At 57.5% G+C, this 16,679-nt stretch overlaps 1 protein-coding gene across 1 annotated transcript in view; it reads left to right on the top strand.

The window, feature by feature from the left end:
- Positions 1–16,679, top strand: part of HSPG2 (heparan sulfate proteoglycan 2) — a 97,478-nt gene that overhangs the window by 45,973 nt on the left and 34,826 nt on the right. Inside the window, exons 15-42 of the mRNA XM_054571692.1 lie at positions 279–442; positions 881–1,063; positions 1,160–1,356; positions 1,448–1,595; positions 2,306–2,433; positions 2,756–2,842; positions 2,929–2,987; positions 3,152–3,219; positions 4,075–4,215; positions 4,332–4,508; positions 4,696–4,875; positions 4,997–5,115; positions 5,744–5,855; positions 6,035–6,148; positions 6,226–6,353; positions 6,732–6,818; positions 7,299–7,348; positions 7,676–7,770; positions 8,088–8,228; positions 8,612–8,803; positions 9,818–9,856; positions 10,401–10,502; positions 11,029–11,214; positions 11,648–11,731; positions 13,747–13,839; positions 14,167–14,247; positions 14,467–14,697; positions 15,952–16,065. Coding sequence (XP_054427667.1) covers positions 279–442; positions 881–1,063; positions 1,160–1,356; positions 1,448–1,595; positions 2,306–2,433; positions 2,756–2,842; positions 2,929–2,987; positions 3,152–3,219; positions 4,075–4,215; positions 4,332–4,508; positions 4,696–4,875; positions 4,997–5,115; positions 5,744–5,855; positions 6,035–6,148; positions 6,226–6,353; positions 6,732–6,818; positions 7,299–7,348; positions 7,676–7,770; positions 8,088–8,228; positions 8,612–8,803; positions 9,818–9,856; positions 10,401–10,502; positions 11,029–11,214; positions 11,648–11,731; positions 13,747–13,839; positions 14,167–14,247; positions 14,467–14,697; positions 15,952–16,065 — 3,500 coding nt within the window. The remainder of the gene's footprint in view (positions 1–278; positions 443–880; positions 1,064–1,159; positions 1,357–1,447; positions 1,596–2,305; positions 2,434–2,755; positions 2,843–2,928; positions 2,988–3,151; positions 3,220–4,074; positions 4,216–4,331; positions 4,509–4,695; positions 4,876–4,996; positions 5,116–5,743; positions 5,856–6,034; positions 6,149–6,225; positions 6,354–6,731; positions 6,819–7,298; positions 7,349–7,675; positions 7,771–8,087; positions 8,229–8,611; positions 8,804–9,817; positions 9,857–10,400; positions 10,503–11,028; positions 11,215–11,647; positions 11,732–13,746; positions 13,840–14,166; positions 14,248–14,466; positions 14,698–15,951; positions 16,066–16,679) is intronic.

The following is a 16,679-nucleotide window of genomic DNA, read 5'->3' as shown; positions in this document are numbered from 1 at the left end:
CCCTTGATGTTTCTTTGACCCCGTGTTTCCCAAGTCGTTCCCAACCATCATGCATCATTTGACAGTATTGGCTTTCCCCAGAGCATCCTTTGGGAAATGCTGCTTCAAAACCTCAGGAGGAAAAAGACTTTTTTTTTTTTTTTTAACTTTGGGAGAGACTAAAGTTCTCCCTAAATCAGATTTCTCCAGAGCTTTCCCATCTTTTGAGCTACTACTCAAGGCATTGTCTCAGGCAGTCACATGCTACAGCCTTAACCCCTCCCCCATGCCACCCGCAGGTGTGAACGTGACGATGCCCGCGCAGCCTGGCATGGCCCCCCTCTCCTCCACCCAGCTGCAGATTGACACGGCTTTGCAGGAGTTCCAGCTGGTTGACCTGTCCCGACGCTTCCTGGTCCACGACTCTTTCTGGGCTCTGCCCGAGCAGTTCCTGGGCAACAAGGTGAGGGGAGTGGCTGCCAGCCCAGGTAGGGAAAGGGCTAAGCCCCTCCTCACGTGCCCAGAACTTGCCTGGCCTCCGCTCCCTCTGAAGCTGGTGGGCAGATGGGAATACTCAGCTGTGGGGAGAGGTGTGGTCATGCCCCAGTGTAGCCTTCAGAAAGCCCTCCCAGTTCACCACCACACGTAGGCTGAGTTAAGGGACCCTTTCTGGCCTTCCTGGGCACCTTTTGCATAGCGTTATACTCCCCACTGCATCAGACTGAACGCCCCAAAGGCAGAGCCCAGGTCCCACCCATTTCTGCTCCATGTGCCCAGCTTCATGCCAGGCACACAGTGACACCAGGCCTGCAGAGTGAGAGGGGAGGGGGACAACTGGACACACAGTGGGCATCAAGCACAGCTGTGGCTGCCCTGCCCTGATCTGCCCTGTCTTGGCCAGGTGGACTCCTACGGTGGCTCACTGCGCTACAAGGTGCGCTATGAGCTGGCCCGCGGCACGCTGGAGCCAGTGCAGCAGCGGCCAGATGTAGTCCTGGTGGGCGCCGGCTATCGCCTACTCTCCCGAGGCCACACGCCCACCCAGCCCGGTGCTCTGAACCAGCGCCAGGTCCAGTTCTCTGAGGTGGGTAGTGCCTGAGTCCTCAGGACCCGGGGCACAGCGGGTGCAGGCTGGATAGGTGCCGACACGTGACCCCTCCCTCCCTCTGTCCATGCCCAGGAGCACTGGGTCCATGAGTCTGGGCAGCCAGTGCAGCGGGCCGAGATGATGCAGGTGCTGCAGAGCCTGGAGGCCGTGCTCATCCAGACCGTGTACAATACCAAGATGGCCAGTGTGGGGCTGAGTGACATCACCATGGACACCACTGTCACCTACGCCACCAGCCATGGCCGCGCCCACAGCGTAGAGGAGTGCAGGTGCCTGATCCGGCAGGGACCCTGGCAAAGATGAGGGAAACAGAGGGACCTCACAGTTCCTGCAGCCACTGTCTTTGTCTTTTCCCCACAGATGCCCTGTTGGATATTCTGGCTTATCCTGTGAGAGCTGCGATGCCCACTTTACCCGGGTGCCTGGTGGCCCCTACCTGGGTACCTGCTCTGGCTGCAACTGCAATGGCCATGCCAGCTACTGTGACCCTGTGTATGGCCACTGCCTGGTGAGTAGTACCAGCTGGCACTTGACACTGGGTGGGGCAAGAGGCAAAAGCAGGGTAGGAGGCCCAGGCTGAGGCTTCCTCTGCCCACAAGCTGAGCACAACCTCCAGAATGACTGTCATGGCTGCTAGACAAGCTACTATGACCTCTGGATGCATTAACAGAGATACAGTGTTCAGACAAGGAAAGTGAAAATCCTTCCACGCTGGTCAGAACAATCCTGGAGAGTCAGTGCAAAGCATGGCCCTTAGCCGGGCAGCCCGATGGGAAAGGAGGCTGTAAATCACGTTATTTCTTAAGAATAGTGGAGAGAGCTAGGGTTGTGGGGCTGACAGAAGGGAAGCCTTGAGCAGGGAAAACTTTTCTCCAAACCTCTGAAGAGCTGTCAGGCATAGAAGGAATGGACTCCAGAGGGCAGACCTGGCCAGTGGGTGCAGATTATGAGAGAGAGGCAGGTTTAGGTCAGTAGAAAGCAGGCATTGGGAACCTCCAGTGGGACAGGCTGCCACGTGAGGTAACGAGCTCCTCATGAGGACGCAGCTGGATGCTCGCCTATCTGCGGAGCTGTGGAGGAATTTCAGCATGACGGGGCAGGTGGGACCACAGCCTCAGAGGCCTACCTTCACGGAGCCCACCTGGTTCTGTGTGGCCCCACATTGGGGGCAGAGGGCTGCTCTATGGAACCTGAGCCATTCCCTCCCCTTCCTCCCAGAATTGCCAGCACAACACGGAGGGGCCGCAGTGCAACAAGTGCAAGGCTGGCTTCTTTGGGGACGCCACAAAGGCCACGCCTGTTGCCTGCCGGCCCTGCCCTTGCCCGTACATCGATGCCTCCCGCAGGTAGGACCCAGCTCGGGATGGGGCGAATATGCCTGGGTAAGCGGGCAGTACAGTGAGCTACGGGCATATGTGGGCAAGGTGGTGGGAGACCTGGGTTCACATCCTAACCTGGCCACTAAATAGGTCTGTGCCGCTTGACCTCCCTGGGCCTCAGTTTCCTTTCCCATGTAATGGGCCCATCTGTCTTCCTAGTGTTGCTATGAGGCTGCAGATCAAGAACAGGCAGGAAGTGAGATGACATCATGACTGTGTCTGCGTAAACGGCACTCATTTCCCCATCATTGTAGCCCTATCCCATGTCTTGTCCACTTGATCCCCACAGATTCTCGGATACCTGCTTCCTGGACACTGATGGGCAAGCCACGTGTGATGCATGTGCCCCAGGCTACACAGGCCGCCGCTGTGAGAGGTGAGCGGGCTGGCAGGGGCTGGAGGGAGCAGGCTATACGGAGTGGGGGCCTGGAAGCACCACTCACAACCCGCTCTCTCCCCCAGCTGTGCCCCCGGATATGAGGGCAACCCCATCCAGCCGGGTGGGAAGTGCAGGCCCACCAGTGAGTATCCCATCCCTTCCATCCGCTGCCCACCACGCTCCAGTCCTGGAGCCCATCACAAACCCCGTGGTCCTTGGGGAGCTGCCCCACTCTGTCCCCCGTCTGCGCAGACTATGTCTGTGTCATTTCCTCCTACCCTACCAACACCTACTTTGTGCCTCCAGACCAGGAGATTGCGCGCTGTGACGAGCGTGGCAGCTTGGGGACCTCTGGGGAGGCCTGCCGCTGTAAGGTATGCACGCCTCCCCTATCGCAGCCCCGGGGCCTTGGGTCCTGGCACACAGTGGGAGAGGGAGGAAGGAGGGTCCACCCTCGCCATAGTGCCCGGGCTGGCGGGTGGTGGCACAGCCAGTGGCTGATGAGCCTGCCTGGCCGGTCTTCCCCTCATGAGAGGTGGTTGGGGAGTCAGGTGACCCGGGTTCAAGTCTCAGATCCTTTGCTAGTCGTTCTTTGTATGACCATTGTATCTGTACCGTACCTTTGCTTTTTACGATACTTTAATTCTCACAGGGACACAGTAATGTAGGTATTAGCATTGCCAATTTCCAAGTGAGGAAATAGAGGCTCAGAGGAGGGAAGTCATTTGCATTGAGTGTCATTGGAAAAAAGAACTGAACAGATCTTGGAGTCAAGCACCCTGACCTTAAATCCCGGAGTAGATTAGCAAACCTCGTGTAAATCATTTTCCATGCCTGAGCCTCGGTTTCCTCATGTGAGGCGTGGAGACATCACTCTCTCTCAAGGTACTTAGAGGAATTAAATGAGATGATGGTTGAACAGAAACTAGCAAAGTGCTTGAGACATTCCACAAACAGCAGCGATAATTATTTTAACCAAGCTGCTATATTTTAAATCTAAATGTATTTGTCAGCCCCCTAGCAACCAAAGAAAAAAGGGAAAAATGATTGGTTAGCATAAGCTCCCTTTAAGTGGGAATTATTGCTCACATGGTTGCCACTCTTCATACATGTGCTCGTTCCACGGCTCCCCTGGTCTTGGGTCCCCATCTGAATGTGGGCAGATTAGGCGGAAGCTCCAGGCAGCCCCACCGTGGGCCATCCTGCAGCTCCCAGCTCTGTGCCTGCAGAACAACGTGGTGGGGCGCCTGTGCAACGAGTGTGTCGCCGGCTCTTTCCACCTGAGTGCCCGCAACCCTGACGGCTGCCTGAAGTGCTTCTGCATGGGCGTCAGTCGCCAGTGCACCAGCTCCTCTTGGAGCCGTGCCCAGGTACCTATTAGAGGCCGGTGGAGGGGGGGTAGACAGGTGGGACCGCCAAGCCCGGGGCTGGGTGAACTCAGTGCCAGTCCCAGGCCACAGCTCCATGCCGGCCTCTTCTCTGCCAGGTGCTCGGGACCTCCGAGACACCCCTTGAGTTCAGCCTGATCAACGCCGCCGGCACCCACACCACCAGCATGGGCATCTCATCCCCTGTGCCCGGGGAACTGGTCTTCTCCTCCTTCCACAGCCTCCTGTCTGGACCCTACTTCTGGGTCCTCCCTTCACGCTTCCTGGGAGACAAGGTAGGCAGGGGGTGGGAAAAGAAAGGGAATTCCAGGCAGCAGAAGCCGCATTGGCAATGGCTTGGAAGCAGGAGTGTTGCAGTGCCTTAGGGAAGGTGGAGACTTGGTGGGGGAACAGTGGGAGTCTGGAGCAGTGGCAGGGCCCCACTGTGGGGACCCCAGCTGAGCGCCTGTCCCCCTGTCCCAGGTGACCTCCTATGGAGGAGAGCTGCGCTTCACAGTGACCCAGCAGCCCCATCCTGGCTCCCTGCCCCTGCACAGGCAGCCACTGGTGGTACTGCAGGGCAATGGCATCGTCTTGGAGCATCACCCCTCCCGGGAGCCCATCCCTGGCCAGCCCAGCACCTTCACCGTGCCCTTCCGGGAGGTGAGCAACACTCCCTCCCAGGAGCCTTCTGGGGTGGGGGAGGCCCCCTGCTTCTCGCACTCAGGGGCATCAGTATCCCAGGGTGTCAGGTGTTGTAGCCCGCGTGTCCTTACCTTGGCAGCAAGCATGGCAGCGGCCTGACGGGCAGCCAGCCACGCGGGAGCACCTGCTGATGGCACTGGCGGGCATCGACACGCTCCTGATCCAGGCGTCCTACAGCCAGCGGCCAGCCGAGAGCAGGTGTCTGGGGCTGGGGCAGGGGACAGAAGGGGTTTGGGCTGGCAGCCCCAGTCTACATGGTGCAGTGCGGTGCCGCCAGATGGCCAGCTCTACTTCTTGCAGACTGTGTGGCCGTCTTATGCCTCATTTTCCCCATCGGGAAGATGGAGATTATACCAGTTGCTTCCCTCACAGGGCTTGTCTCAGGTCAGGTTTCCTAGAAGCAAAGCCGGAGGTGGGGACTGAGATGCACGTGACTCACAGGGGGAACCTGGACAGGAGGGAGGGAGGAACACAGGAGGGGGAAGTGGCCAGGCAAAGAAGTAGTTTCAGGTAAAGCCTGAATCCCCGTGGAGCTCTGCAGATTCATTCTGCTTTGAAGCAAAGGGGCGTTGGTACCGTGGGCCAGTCTGTCATTGGTCACCCTAGGGAACAGGGCGGTATGTGTGACCTTTCTGGGCGAGGAAGGTGCATTGTCTGGAGAAAGTTGCAGGTAGGAGGCATTTGCCACAATCTGCTGTGGGGGATGGACACCTAGTTTAGCGTCACAACAGAGCTGTCGGAAAGATGAATGAGGTCATCACCTATCAGATTCCGGAGATGCCTGGCACAGAGCCAGTGCTCATTCATAGGGTTTTGTCACACCCAGGATCTCTGGCATCAGCATGGACGTGGCTGTGCCTGAGGACACTGGCCAGGACCCTGCACTGGAAGTGGAACAGTGCACCTGCCCACCCGGGTACCGTGGCCCATCCTGCCAGGTGAGCCCTGCGCCCACACACCTGTCCGGCCAACTCCCTCCATGGCTCAGCTCCCTGGCTCTGCCACCTTTAGCTCTTTCCACCACGCCAGGCCCACCCCAGCCCCACCACCCAGTGGTCCCCACCCAGAATGGGTCCTGCTGAGAAAGCCCCACCCACTGCCATCTTCCTGCCCCCAGGACTGTGACACAGGCTACACACGGATGCCCAGTGGCCTCTACCTGGGCACCTGTGAACGCTGCAGCTGCCACGGCCACACAGAGGTCTGTGAGCCCGAAACAGGTGCCTGCCAGGTAAGTTCCACCACTCTTCCTACCCCAGGGATCTGTAGCCTCTGGGGGCTCAGCCTTAACCACACTCTGCCCTTCAGGATTGCCAGCACCACACAGTTGGCCCTCGGTGTGAGCAGTGCCAGCCGGGATACTACGGGGACGCCCAACAGGGGACACCGCAGGACTGCCAGCCATGCCCGTGCTATGGAGCCCCCTCTGCTGGCCAGTGCGTTCAATTCCTGCCTGTACCTGCCCTTTGCTGAAATGTCCACTGCCCCCTCGCAGACTCCCTTCCTCCCAGGCCCTTTGGAAAGACAGTGGTTAAATCCTGGCCTTACCGCTTCCCCAGTGTATCATTTTGAGACGTGATACACATCCCTCTCTGAGCCTCAACCTCCTCATCTGTGAAATGGGGATAATGATATAATCCACCTCGTTTCCTTATGTAAGAATTGAATGAGGGGAGACACATGGAACTCTTAGTGAAGTCCCTGGCACATGGTTGACCCTCAGAATATGTTAGTTCTCTGCCTCACCCTTCTCCCCTGGTCCTGAAGGAAGAGCTGCTGACCTTCTAACTAGAAATTTGTCCCCATGCTCTCAGGGCCACCCACACTTGCTTTCTGGACACAGACGGCCACCCTACCTGTGATGCGTGCTCCGCAGGCCACAGTGGGCGTCACTGTGAGAGGTGAGGCGGATGGCCGGCAGGGTGGGTGGCGGGCAAGAGGGGCTGCCCCTGGAGTCAGCCTGGGCCCGGTCCTCCTGACCCGGGGGGACCAGGAGCCTCCCACTCCCCACGCACGGGAGGCCCCCAAAGATGATGATCTCCCTTGCCTGAGAGCCTTGAGCCTGCCATTTGAGGTCCTCAGAGATCTGGGGTTGCAGTTCCCCTCCAGCCCCAGCACCCCCTGCCCCAGGCAGACCAGAGTCTTCCCAGAAAACCCCTCATTCTTATGTAGGTTGCAGGTTCGAGGCCTGATCATGCTCACTACACTGGCTCTGTGGCCTAGGGCACATGCCTGTTCTCCCAGGTGTTTCCCCATTTGTAAAATGCCTCAGGCTGACTGGTTCTTTCCAATCCTGTGAGATCATTGCTCCCGGCTCACAGGAGGTTCACCAGGATTCTGTAGTTCTGCCCTCCATTCATCCAGTTTTTTTTCTCTCCTAGGTGTGCACCAGGTTACTATGGCAATCCCAGCCAGGGCCAGCCATGCCGAAGTGAGTGGGGTTGGGGAGGCCTTTGGGCTTGGGCTACCCAGTCTCCCCCAGGGGTGGAGCTAGGACGCAGCCTTTGTTCTCTGTCCACCTGGGGCAAGCAGCTTTCCCTTTCCGAGCCTCAGCTTCTTTGTCTGTGAAATGGGGATAGTAAAAGGCATCCCCATCCCAGAGGCCTGCGGTGAATGTGTAGAAGGCCTACAGGTGGTAGGTGTTCAGACATAAACAAGCCCTGTGTCAGTGGTGAGTTAGATGACCAAGTGGTGACGGGAATGGGGGTGTGCTCGGTGGGGGGTTTCGGAATCCAGCTGTGGCTCCCCTCCACCGCAGGAGAAGGCCAAATCCCAGAGCCAGTGGGCTGCGGCTGCAACCCCCAGGGCAGCGTCAGCAGCCAGTGTGATGCTGCCGGCCAGTGCCAGTGCAAGGTTAGTCCAAGGCCCTGCCCTTTACGAGGCCTTGACCTGCAGCCAAAGCGGTTGCCAGGCCTTCCCTCTCACCATACCCTCGAGACTGTCGCCGCGCCCCTGCCATCTTTCCCCAGAGAGGGCCCCTCTCTGCCCCACCGCTCAGGGCCTGGTGGGAGGTCAGGCAGCAGCTGATGGGAGCTGGGGGCCCAAGCCTGGGGGCAGCAGGGGCTCCCAGGACTGTCGGAAATGGCTGGGAAGTGTGGCCTCATAGGCGGCTGGAGGCGCAAGAGACCCAGCCTAGCTCCGCGCACCCACCTTTCCATCCACCCTCCCAGGCCCAAGTGGAAGGCCTCACCTGCAGCCACTGCCGGCCCCACCACTTCCACCTGAGTGCCAGCAACCCCGACGGCTGCCTGCCCTGCTTCTGCATGGGCATCACCCAGCAGTGCGCCAGCTCCTCCTATACCCGACACCTGGTAAGAGCCTGTACACACCCAGCACCGGAGCCTGCCACCTGCCTCTCCCTGGCTGACGTTTGGGGCAAGTCAGAAGTCTGGCCCAGTGGCGTCCCCATCGCCTGTGAGAACATCCATGCCCGTGCCCCCATTATGGCCCATAGAAGCACAGATCCCAGCAACCCTCACTCCTTCCCTAATACCCCCAACCCCATTATTGCTTACGTCAGCACTGAGCCCAGCCTCCCTTCCCCCAGTTGTCCTCCTCATTCCCCCATTGTGTCTGTCCCAGCCCTTACCTCAGCCATCCGTCCCTGTTACCTTCCCTCCTGCCCTCTCGTGCCCCTCCCCAACCAAGGTGCCTGTCCCAGTGCCCAGGCTGACACCTACCTTCCTGCTTCCAGATCTCCACCCACTTTGCCCCAGGGGACTTCCAAGGCTTTGCCCTGGTGAATCCACAACGGAACAGCCGCCTGACGGGAGGCTTCACAGTGGAACCCATGCCTGAGGGTGCCCAGCTCTCTTTTGGCAACTTTGCCCAACTTGGCCACGAATCCTTCTACTGGCAGCTGCCGGAGACATACGAGGGAGACAAGGTATGATGCGTAGCAGGAGCTGGCAGGCTCTCCCCAGTTGTCAGCTTTGGGCCAGGCCCCTGCCGAGCCCTGGGGCCAGGGGGGGACGCAGACAGGATTTGACCTCAGAGACGTCTGGGCCGGCAGGCAGGTGTTGGGCACGCCGTGGTTAGGTGCACAGACTTTGGGGTCAGACAGGCCTCAGTCTAAACCTCACGAGTCACCAACTGGCTGCCTTTTGATAAACCTCAGCTCCAGGGTTCCTGGCACAAAGTAAGTGCTCACCTGTTAATGATTATTAGCTTTCATGCAATTAGGTCCTGGGCGAGGCCCTTGAAACACAAGGACAAATGAGACAGTTTCAGTTTTGTTCATTTGCTCACTCACAATTCACCTGTGCTTTTGGCTCTGCTTGGTGTTGGGCATAATAATTCTCATTCTAGGTCATATTTATTGAGCTCTTACCCTGCACTTGACACTGTTCCAAGCACTTATTTATGTATCACAAATCACAGCTCTGTGAGCGATGTGCTACTACTGCCCTATTTCTTCAGTGAGGAAACAGTGGTGAGAGGTTAGGTAACTTGGTCTAGTGAGGAAGTGACGGTGACAGTCGTGTTGTGTGGGTCTTGGGCGGGCTTCAGGGCAGCCTGCCCAGCTGTGTTCCTCAGTCCACACCAAAGGACCGAGTCATCAAGGTCATTCGGAGATACCCAGGAAACGGGGCCCTTGGCCCAGGAGTCCCCTGCTGGCTGAGGCCGGTGTTCAAGCAGATGTGTCCCCTCACCAAGGGTCCCAGGGAGGTCAGGGACAAACTTTGGAGAGGGAGTCCCGAGGCTGCCCCATGCCTGTTCCTTGGACAGACCCAAGTGTCCCAGCCTCCTCCTAGGGCTGGCTGCCTTCTCGTCCCTTCTCCCTTCTCGGGCTCTTCCTCTCTTCTCCTGGCCTGCCTGTCCGCCTCCCTGCTGCCCTGCCCTGCAGCTCCCAGCCTTCTCTCTCTGACTCCGCCCCCTGGCGTTTCCCTGTGCCCTACAGAGGGAGGCCTATTTTGCGCGGATGCGCCGGGCTCACCAGGTAGGCCCGTGACCTGAGTGGTGTGAAGCTGATATGACGTTGGCATGGTGTGTTCTCCGATGCCCTCAGCCCTGCTTGGGACAATGCCCAGGGCCCAAAGCAGCGTGGGTCTGCATGAACCCACGGTCAGGTCACTCCTGATCCCGAGCCCTGCAACGCTAGACGTTACAGCCAGGAGGGGTGTGTGCCTCAGCTGCTGTGTGGACTGGTTCCGGCGCCAACCGTCGGTGGCCAGAGTGGTGGCTGAGGTGGCAGGGAAACTAACTGAATGCTAAAAGCCACATGACTATACCTGGCCCCCCGGTTCCAGCAGCACCGCCTCCCAAGCGGCGTCCCTCCATGCTCTGTGTGCATAACGCCCCTGTAGCAGCCTGGAGTTAACCCTGTGTGCCAGCCAGGAGAGGGGAGCATGTGTCCATCCTTCTCCCCAGTTGGTGTGAGCCTCTCTGGCCATCATGTCCATGGGGAGAGGACACTCCCCAGGGCTCCAGCGCTGGGGCCCTGGGAGGTCTGAGCTGGCCTGTGCCCTCCCTCCACCCATCAGAACCGCACGTCCCTCTCAGAGGAGCAGTTGCGGGTAGCTGTGACTGCTGGGAGGATCCCGGGGCCCCCAGAGGGCAGGGGCCGGGCGCAGCGGCTACCACAGGTAACTCGGGGCCTGGCCTGAACAGGCTGTGTCGGGGGCCCCAGGGAGGAAGGCAGAGAGTGTAGCCCACCAGGAGCTTTGAGCCAAGGGCCTGGCCTTCCTAGGCCATTTTCCCCATGCCAGGCCAGGCCCCAGCCTGATGGCCAGTCTACTCCAGTGCTGCCTTGGGAAACATTCCAGAGCCGCGAATGGCTCGGTCTGGCACCATGGGTGCTCATGGAGAGTGAGGCCCGAGGCGTGCCTCCCTCACACAAACGCCCCTGGGTCTTCCCCTCTCTTGCCAGGGCTACCCTCTGTATGAGCTTCTCCCCATAGTCAGGACCCATAACCACAGGGGCCCATCCCAGGATAGCTGTGACAGGCTCATGAGGAGCAAGAGGGTGGCAGGGCCAGGGCCAGAGCATCAGGCCTCAGAGCTTGGAAACGGATAGAACAGGAGCACAGCCTGGGGGAAGGCAAAGCCTCATGGCGCCCTTTCTGTCCCTCTCTGCGCCTTTCCTCCATCCTCCCTCTGCTGGTCCCCCAGGTGGACGAGGCCCAGAGGAGGATGGATGCCGAGATCTGGCAGCTCCTTTCCAGCTTCGCTGCCCTCCCCCACCCCCCTCCCCAATGGCTCTCACCCCATCCCCAGCCTGCAGCTGCTTGGCGAGCAGTTCCGCCCTCCTCCTCTGCCTCCTCCTCAGCTTCTCTGTCTTCTTCCATAGGCTCTCAGGTATGTGCCAGAGCACCGACCAGGGACTCCCACACACCAAGCTTTCCAGACATTGGTTGTTTCTGAACCAAGTTTACAAATTCTGCCATTTCTGCACACGACCTGGACTACTATTTAGTTCAGATTTTCCTTTAAGTCAATCCTATACCAAATCAATTATGCTAGCTCTATATTTTTAAATATATATTAAGACTGCCACTAAATTTTAAAATGTTTTTTGGCATGCTGCATCAGTCACCTTGGGGTCCACAAGATGCATGCCACCCAAACCGCTCCCAGTGAAAGCAGCTGGCATGTCTGGATCTAGACAGGGGAGCAAGTTGTCCAAGAACAGGGCAGGGACCTGGGCTATAGGGCAGGGGGCTTCTGTCCCTCAGCCCTCATGGCCCTGCGCCTGCTCCCTGAGCTCTCACCGCCTGTCCTTCTGTCCTAGTTCTCTCTCTCCTACGAAGGCTTCTCTCTGCTTCCTGAAAGCCTCTATTATTGGCAGCTGCCCCAAGGCTTCCTGGGGAACAAGGTAACAAGGAGTTGGGAGGGTTAGAGGGGTGTCATGGAATCCTGAAATATCAGGGGGCCCTGTGTCAAAGCCCTTCGTGATCAAATAGGTAGACCGAGGCCCAGAGAGGGGAAGCGACTTGTCTGGAGTCCCACATTCAGGTCAAAGTAGGGCTGAGGCTGAACCCAGCTCCACACTTGCTCTTCAGTGGCCACAGGCTCCTGGCAGAGGGGCTGTCTTACCTGGGAAGTAGACACCCCTTCTTTAGGTCCCCTTTACACTGTATCCAGATCACTGAACTTGCTCTTAGCACTACATTCATTCATTCAAGAAGCATTAACTAAGTACTTACTGTGCGCTGTATCATGTGTGGGCAGAAGACCCTGGCCTCTCAGAGCTCAGCGTTAGTCTGGTTCTCGTGCCTGATATCCTCAGCATCGTCACTACTGTTTTTAACATTAGTGTTAGTATTGACATCATCTCCATCTTGTTCCACATGGTTTAGAGTCTTCTAAAGAATACACATAATTTGCAATAAAATACCATGCAGAGAGGCAGACGAGACAGTCTGGTCCGGGGGAAATGAGGCTAGGGCTCTGCTGAAGCCAGGGGTGGAGCTGGGCGTGATGGGGCTGTGGCAGCACCGAGGCTGCGTGCTCACATGCGCTGTGCTGAGGAAAATATTTTACATGGCCTGTGTCACTTAACCTTCATGCTATCCTTCCAGGTAGGTATTTTTACTCCCATTTCCACATGAGGAAAGTAGAGCTCAGAGAGGTGAAGTGACTTGTCCAAGGCTGTCCAGCTCGTAGTGCTGGACTTGAACCTCAGTCTCAGACTACAGAGTCTGCTCCCTTAGCCACCCTGCTGCACACGCCTGCAGCTTGGTCCTGGATGTGGCAATGCACTTGCCGGCGTCCAAAGCAAACAGAAAACCAGTTGTGTCATGGTTATCTGGTTCTGATCCTGTGCTTCTTACCTTACCCAAGCTGTGGAGAACGTTCTCAGGGCCCGCGTAGCCCAGGACCTGGCATGTAGTCAACAGGCATTTAATAAATGCTCCCATCTGAGTGAACACAACATGAACAAATGGGCTAGGGCTGACGCCCTGTGGTATTGGTTTGAACATCTGCCCTGGTGGCAGAGGAGAGGCCTTCGCTGCCCGCCTGAAAGCTGTCTGCAGCGAACATACAGGCTGTTCCATTGGGAGCCATAGAAAACCTGGTCCAGCTGGCTTGTCGGCAACAAAAAATATATTGGCTCGTGTAACTACAAAGAGCAAGGATATCTGGTATTGGGCATGGCTGGGTCCGGGGGTTCATTAGGACTTCATCTCAGTGGGCAACCTTCTCTGGCTTCCAATGTGACTAGTAGAGGACATTTCTGATGCAGTAGAAAGAGCAGGCTTGCAGGTTCATGTATCCCTCGCAGACGGAGCGGAGAGGGGACATGGTAGAATGCACAGACTGGCCAGACCTGGCTCACGTCTCCACTCAAACCACATGGCCTGCACGTAGGACATAGTTTCCTTTAAAGGGCTGCAGTTTGCAAAAAGCGGGGCAATGGATTCTGAGCAAACAAAACCCACCTGTGCAGGAGGCGAGACCTGTGAGGGGCCGCCCTCAGCCCCACCCCCATGGCTAAGAACTTTCAACTTCCTGCAACTCCCCTTGGTGGCCACTGTCATCATTACCCTTGTCTGCTTTCTGGGTGATTCCTTTTCATGGAAAGGGACTTGAAGCATGTTTGCTCTGATTGTCAGACACTGGGAAATGGGAGACCTCCCCGCAAAACAGGAAAGAGACTGCTCAGGGCCCTTGCCACCAGCCCTGAGGCTGTGAAGGAACTGAGCGGCGTCCTGTCTCCTAGGTGAGCACAGGCCACGCACAGCAACTAGCCTCTGGTTGGATGGTGGTGGGGAGGGACAGCACAGGTGCAAAGGTGCCTTGAGAGGTTCCACCCCCTCACCTGCATGGCCACGTCCCCGCAGAGGAGGGCAGAGTTAGGCTCTGACTGCAGGGCTTGCCTCTTTGTAGGTGGCAGCCTATGGCGGGAAGCTGCGATACACCCTGTCCTACACAGCCGGGCCACAGGGCAGCCCACTCTCTGACCCTGACGTCCAGATCACGGTGAGCGCGTGGAGTCCTTGCCGGGTGGGCAGAAGCGGGAGCCAGGGGCACCCTCAGGGTTTCTTCTGTCCTTGCAGTCCAGCAGTCAGCTGGCCTGGCACAGGCTGGAGGTGTTGGACACATGCCCTCACCTCAGCATCTGACTGGACACTATGCAGGCAGAGGCCCAGCTGCCGGCAGGAGGGGACAGCGGGCGTGTACCAGATTCCTTTGGGCACATGAGCCTGGGAGGTTGGAGAGATGGGAGGCTGGTGTTACAGAGAGGCTGGAACCACTATCCCCAAGAGCTTGGTGTTTCCCCTCCCAACCCCTCTGATGTTTCCCCAGGGCAACAACATCATGCTGGTGGCCTCCCAGCCAGCGCTGCAGGGCCCTGAGAGAAAGAGCTATGAGATTGTTTTCCGAGAGGTAAGAGGCACTCGGCCACCCTGTTTCCAACTGTCCCTTCCACCCTGGCTGTGGAGCCTGGCTTTGACGCCAGCTACGCTGCTTCTCACTTCCTGTTCTCAAAGTCCTCCACCAGTGCCTGGAAGGCAGGAGCTGGGGGACAGGGTGGGGGGCTGAGAAGCAGCACACAAAGCCCAATGCCCCTCACCCACACTTGCTGTCTGTCATCCCCCCACCCAGGAATTCTGGCGCCGGCCGGATGGACAGCCAGCCACACGGGAGCACCTCCTGATGGCGCTGGCTGACCTGGACGAGATCTTGATCCGGGCCACGTTCTCCTCGATGCCAGTGGCGGCCAGCATCAGCGCGGTCAGCCTAGAGGTTGCTCGGCCGGGGCCCTCACAGGGACCCCGTGCCCTGGAGGTGGAGGAGTGCCGCTGCCCGCCCGGCTACGTCGGCTTGTCTTGCCAGGTGAGTGCGGCCAGCCAGACCCTTCTGCTCTGGCACAGCCATTTGATGCAAAAGGGTCACCCCTGGAAAACGGGTGGGGGCACTTCCTTAGGCCTGGAACGAGGCTGTCAGTGGGAGCTGGGCCCCAGGAAATTCTTCTGCCAGGGGTGAATGAGGTGGATGGGGCAGGGAGAGAGACAGGGAGTCCTACTGGGAGGGAAGGGCAGTGGGCATGGAACAGAGGCTGCCAGTTGGAGAGAATCCAAGAGCACCTGCAGGGCTGGCAGGAGACAGAACTCTAGGAGGACAGGGCCTGAGCCAACTGCTGACCGCCCCACTGCTCAGGCCCATGGCACACAACCAGTCAGCCTTCGATGAGAGAAGGTGGAGCTGGGGAAAGGGGGGTCACAGGAGGGGCAGGGGCAGAGTTGCCATGCCAGGGGGCCACTGGGAAGCCCAGCCTGGGAACAGCCCTGCACCTACCCGCTCGGGAACCCACGGTGGGAAGCTCGCATCTCTGTACTTGTACGTCTGTGCACATTTGCTGTGACCACAGGAAGCTTTCAAGTCCAACGATGAGAACTTCAGGTCCCCTCAAATTATAAAATTTAACACATTTTCAAGGAGAACCCCTGGGGAAACCAGAATCCTTGGTGCACATTTTGTGCAGGGAAGCAAAACAGATTTATAAACATGCCTTTGAAATGGTCGGGGAGAGAGGGAGGGGCTGGAGAGATTTCAAAGAAGGGGTGGCGAACAGGAATTCATTGTCTTCAGAGCCATGATTACTCACTTAGAGTGGGTAAAACATCCTTGGTTGTGTGTGTGGCCTCTTTCACTTTATTTAGTGAATGTAAAAATAGTTGCAAAGATTGCCAAGAGCTCATTCCAAATCTAAGCCTTCTGAACCCTCCTTTTCCTCCTAGAGGGTCAGTTTTTCAATAAAGGCTCTGCCAGAAGACTTTTCAGGAACAAAGTCCTGGGGATGCAGATGGGTTCTGCATTCAGAATGAGCTATTACCTTAGTAAATTTAAGTGGATGGAGATGCCAGGATGGGGTCGGACACTATCCCAGCTTTGGGGTGCTGAGAACGTGACCACGAAGACATGGAGGAGGGCTGCTGGGGGAGGGTGCGGGGTGGAGGGCTGGGCCTGAGGTTTCTCCTCCAGGGGCCGGTCGGAGTCCAGATGGTGGGAGGGTGTGTGGTTTGGGGCCTCTGGCTCCGACGGGACTGCACTGGAGGTGGAGACCAACCCTCCTCTGTCCTCGCCCAGGACTGCGCCTCAGGTTACACACGCACTGGGAGTGGACTCTACCTCGGCCACTGTGAGCTATGTGAATGCAATGGCCACTCGGACCTGTGCCACCCAGAGACCGGGGCCTGCTCGGTAAGATGCGAGCAGGGCCAGGGCAGGGGTCAGCGTGGTTGGGCCTGGGTGGAGTACCAGGGCTGGCTGTGGGGTAGGGAGGGGGTGGGCTTAGTAAGGTAGGCCCAGGTCCAAGGTCACGGGGCAAGGCCTGTGGGACAAAGCACCTAGGCCAGCCAGTCTGGTCACTGAGGAGCTGCAGGCATGGTGGGGGGGCTGGACCTATAGAATAACATCCATCTTTGCAAAGAAAACCAGTTTTTGCCATTTTTCCTCACCCAATGATATGTTCTCCGTAGAAGAGTCAGACTACAGAAATAACCCAAAAAGAGTAAAAATCCCCTGTAATTTTACCATGTGAGTCAATGTTAGTGCGGAGTTGTTTCGCTCTTTTCCAGGGCAATTATTTATACATATTAATATACCTTTTGTTTTCCAAATAAACTAAAGATCATTGTGTTTAGTGATCAACTTTTTTCACTTATGAGTTCACGAACATCTTTCCATATCATTAAATACTTTTTTTTCCTGAGCTTTTCAGAGTGGGGTGTGTTTAGCCCTCCAGGGTATGTGGTCCAGGGTATGTTGACAGAGCAGAAAACATGCTCTAAAAAACCCTCACATGTTTTTTTAAT

This window comes from Pteronotus mesoamericanus, unplaced genomic scaffold (genome assembly GCF_021234165.1).
Source record: "Pteronotus mesoamericanus isolate MK-2021 breed Mesoamerican mustached bat unplaced genomic scaffold, CSHL_Meso_final contig_221, whole genome shotgun sequence".
Classification (NCBI taxonomy): Eukaryota; Metazoa; Chordata; class Mammalia; order Chiroptera; family Mormoopidae; genus Pteronotus; species Pteronotus mesoamericanus.
This window is presented reverse-complemented; position numbering and strand designations above follow the sequence as displayed.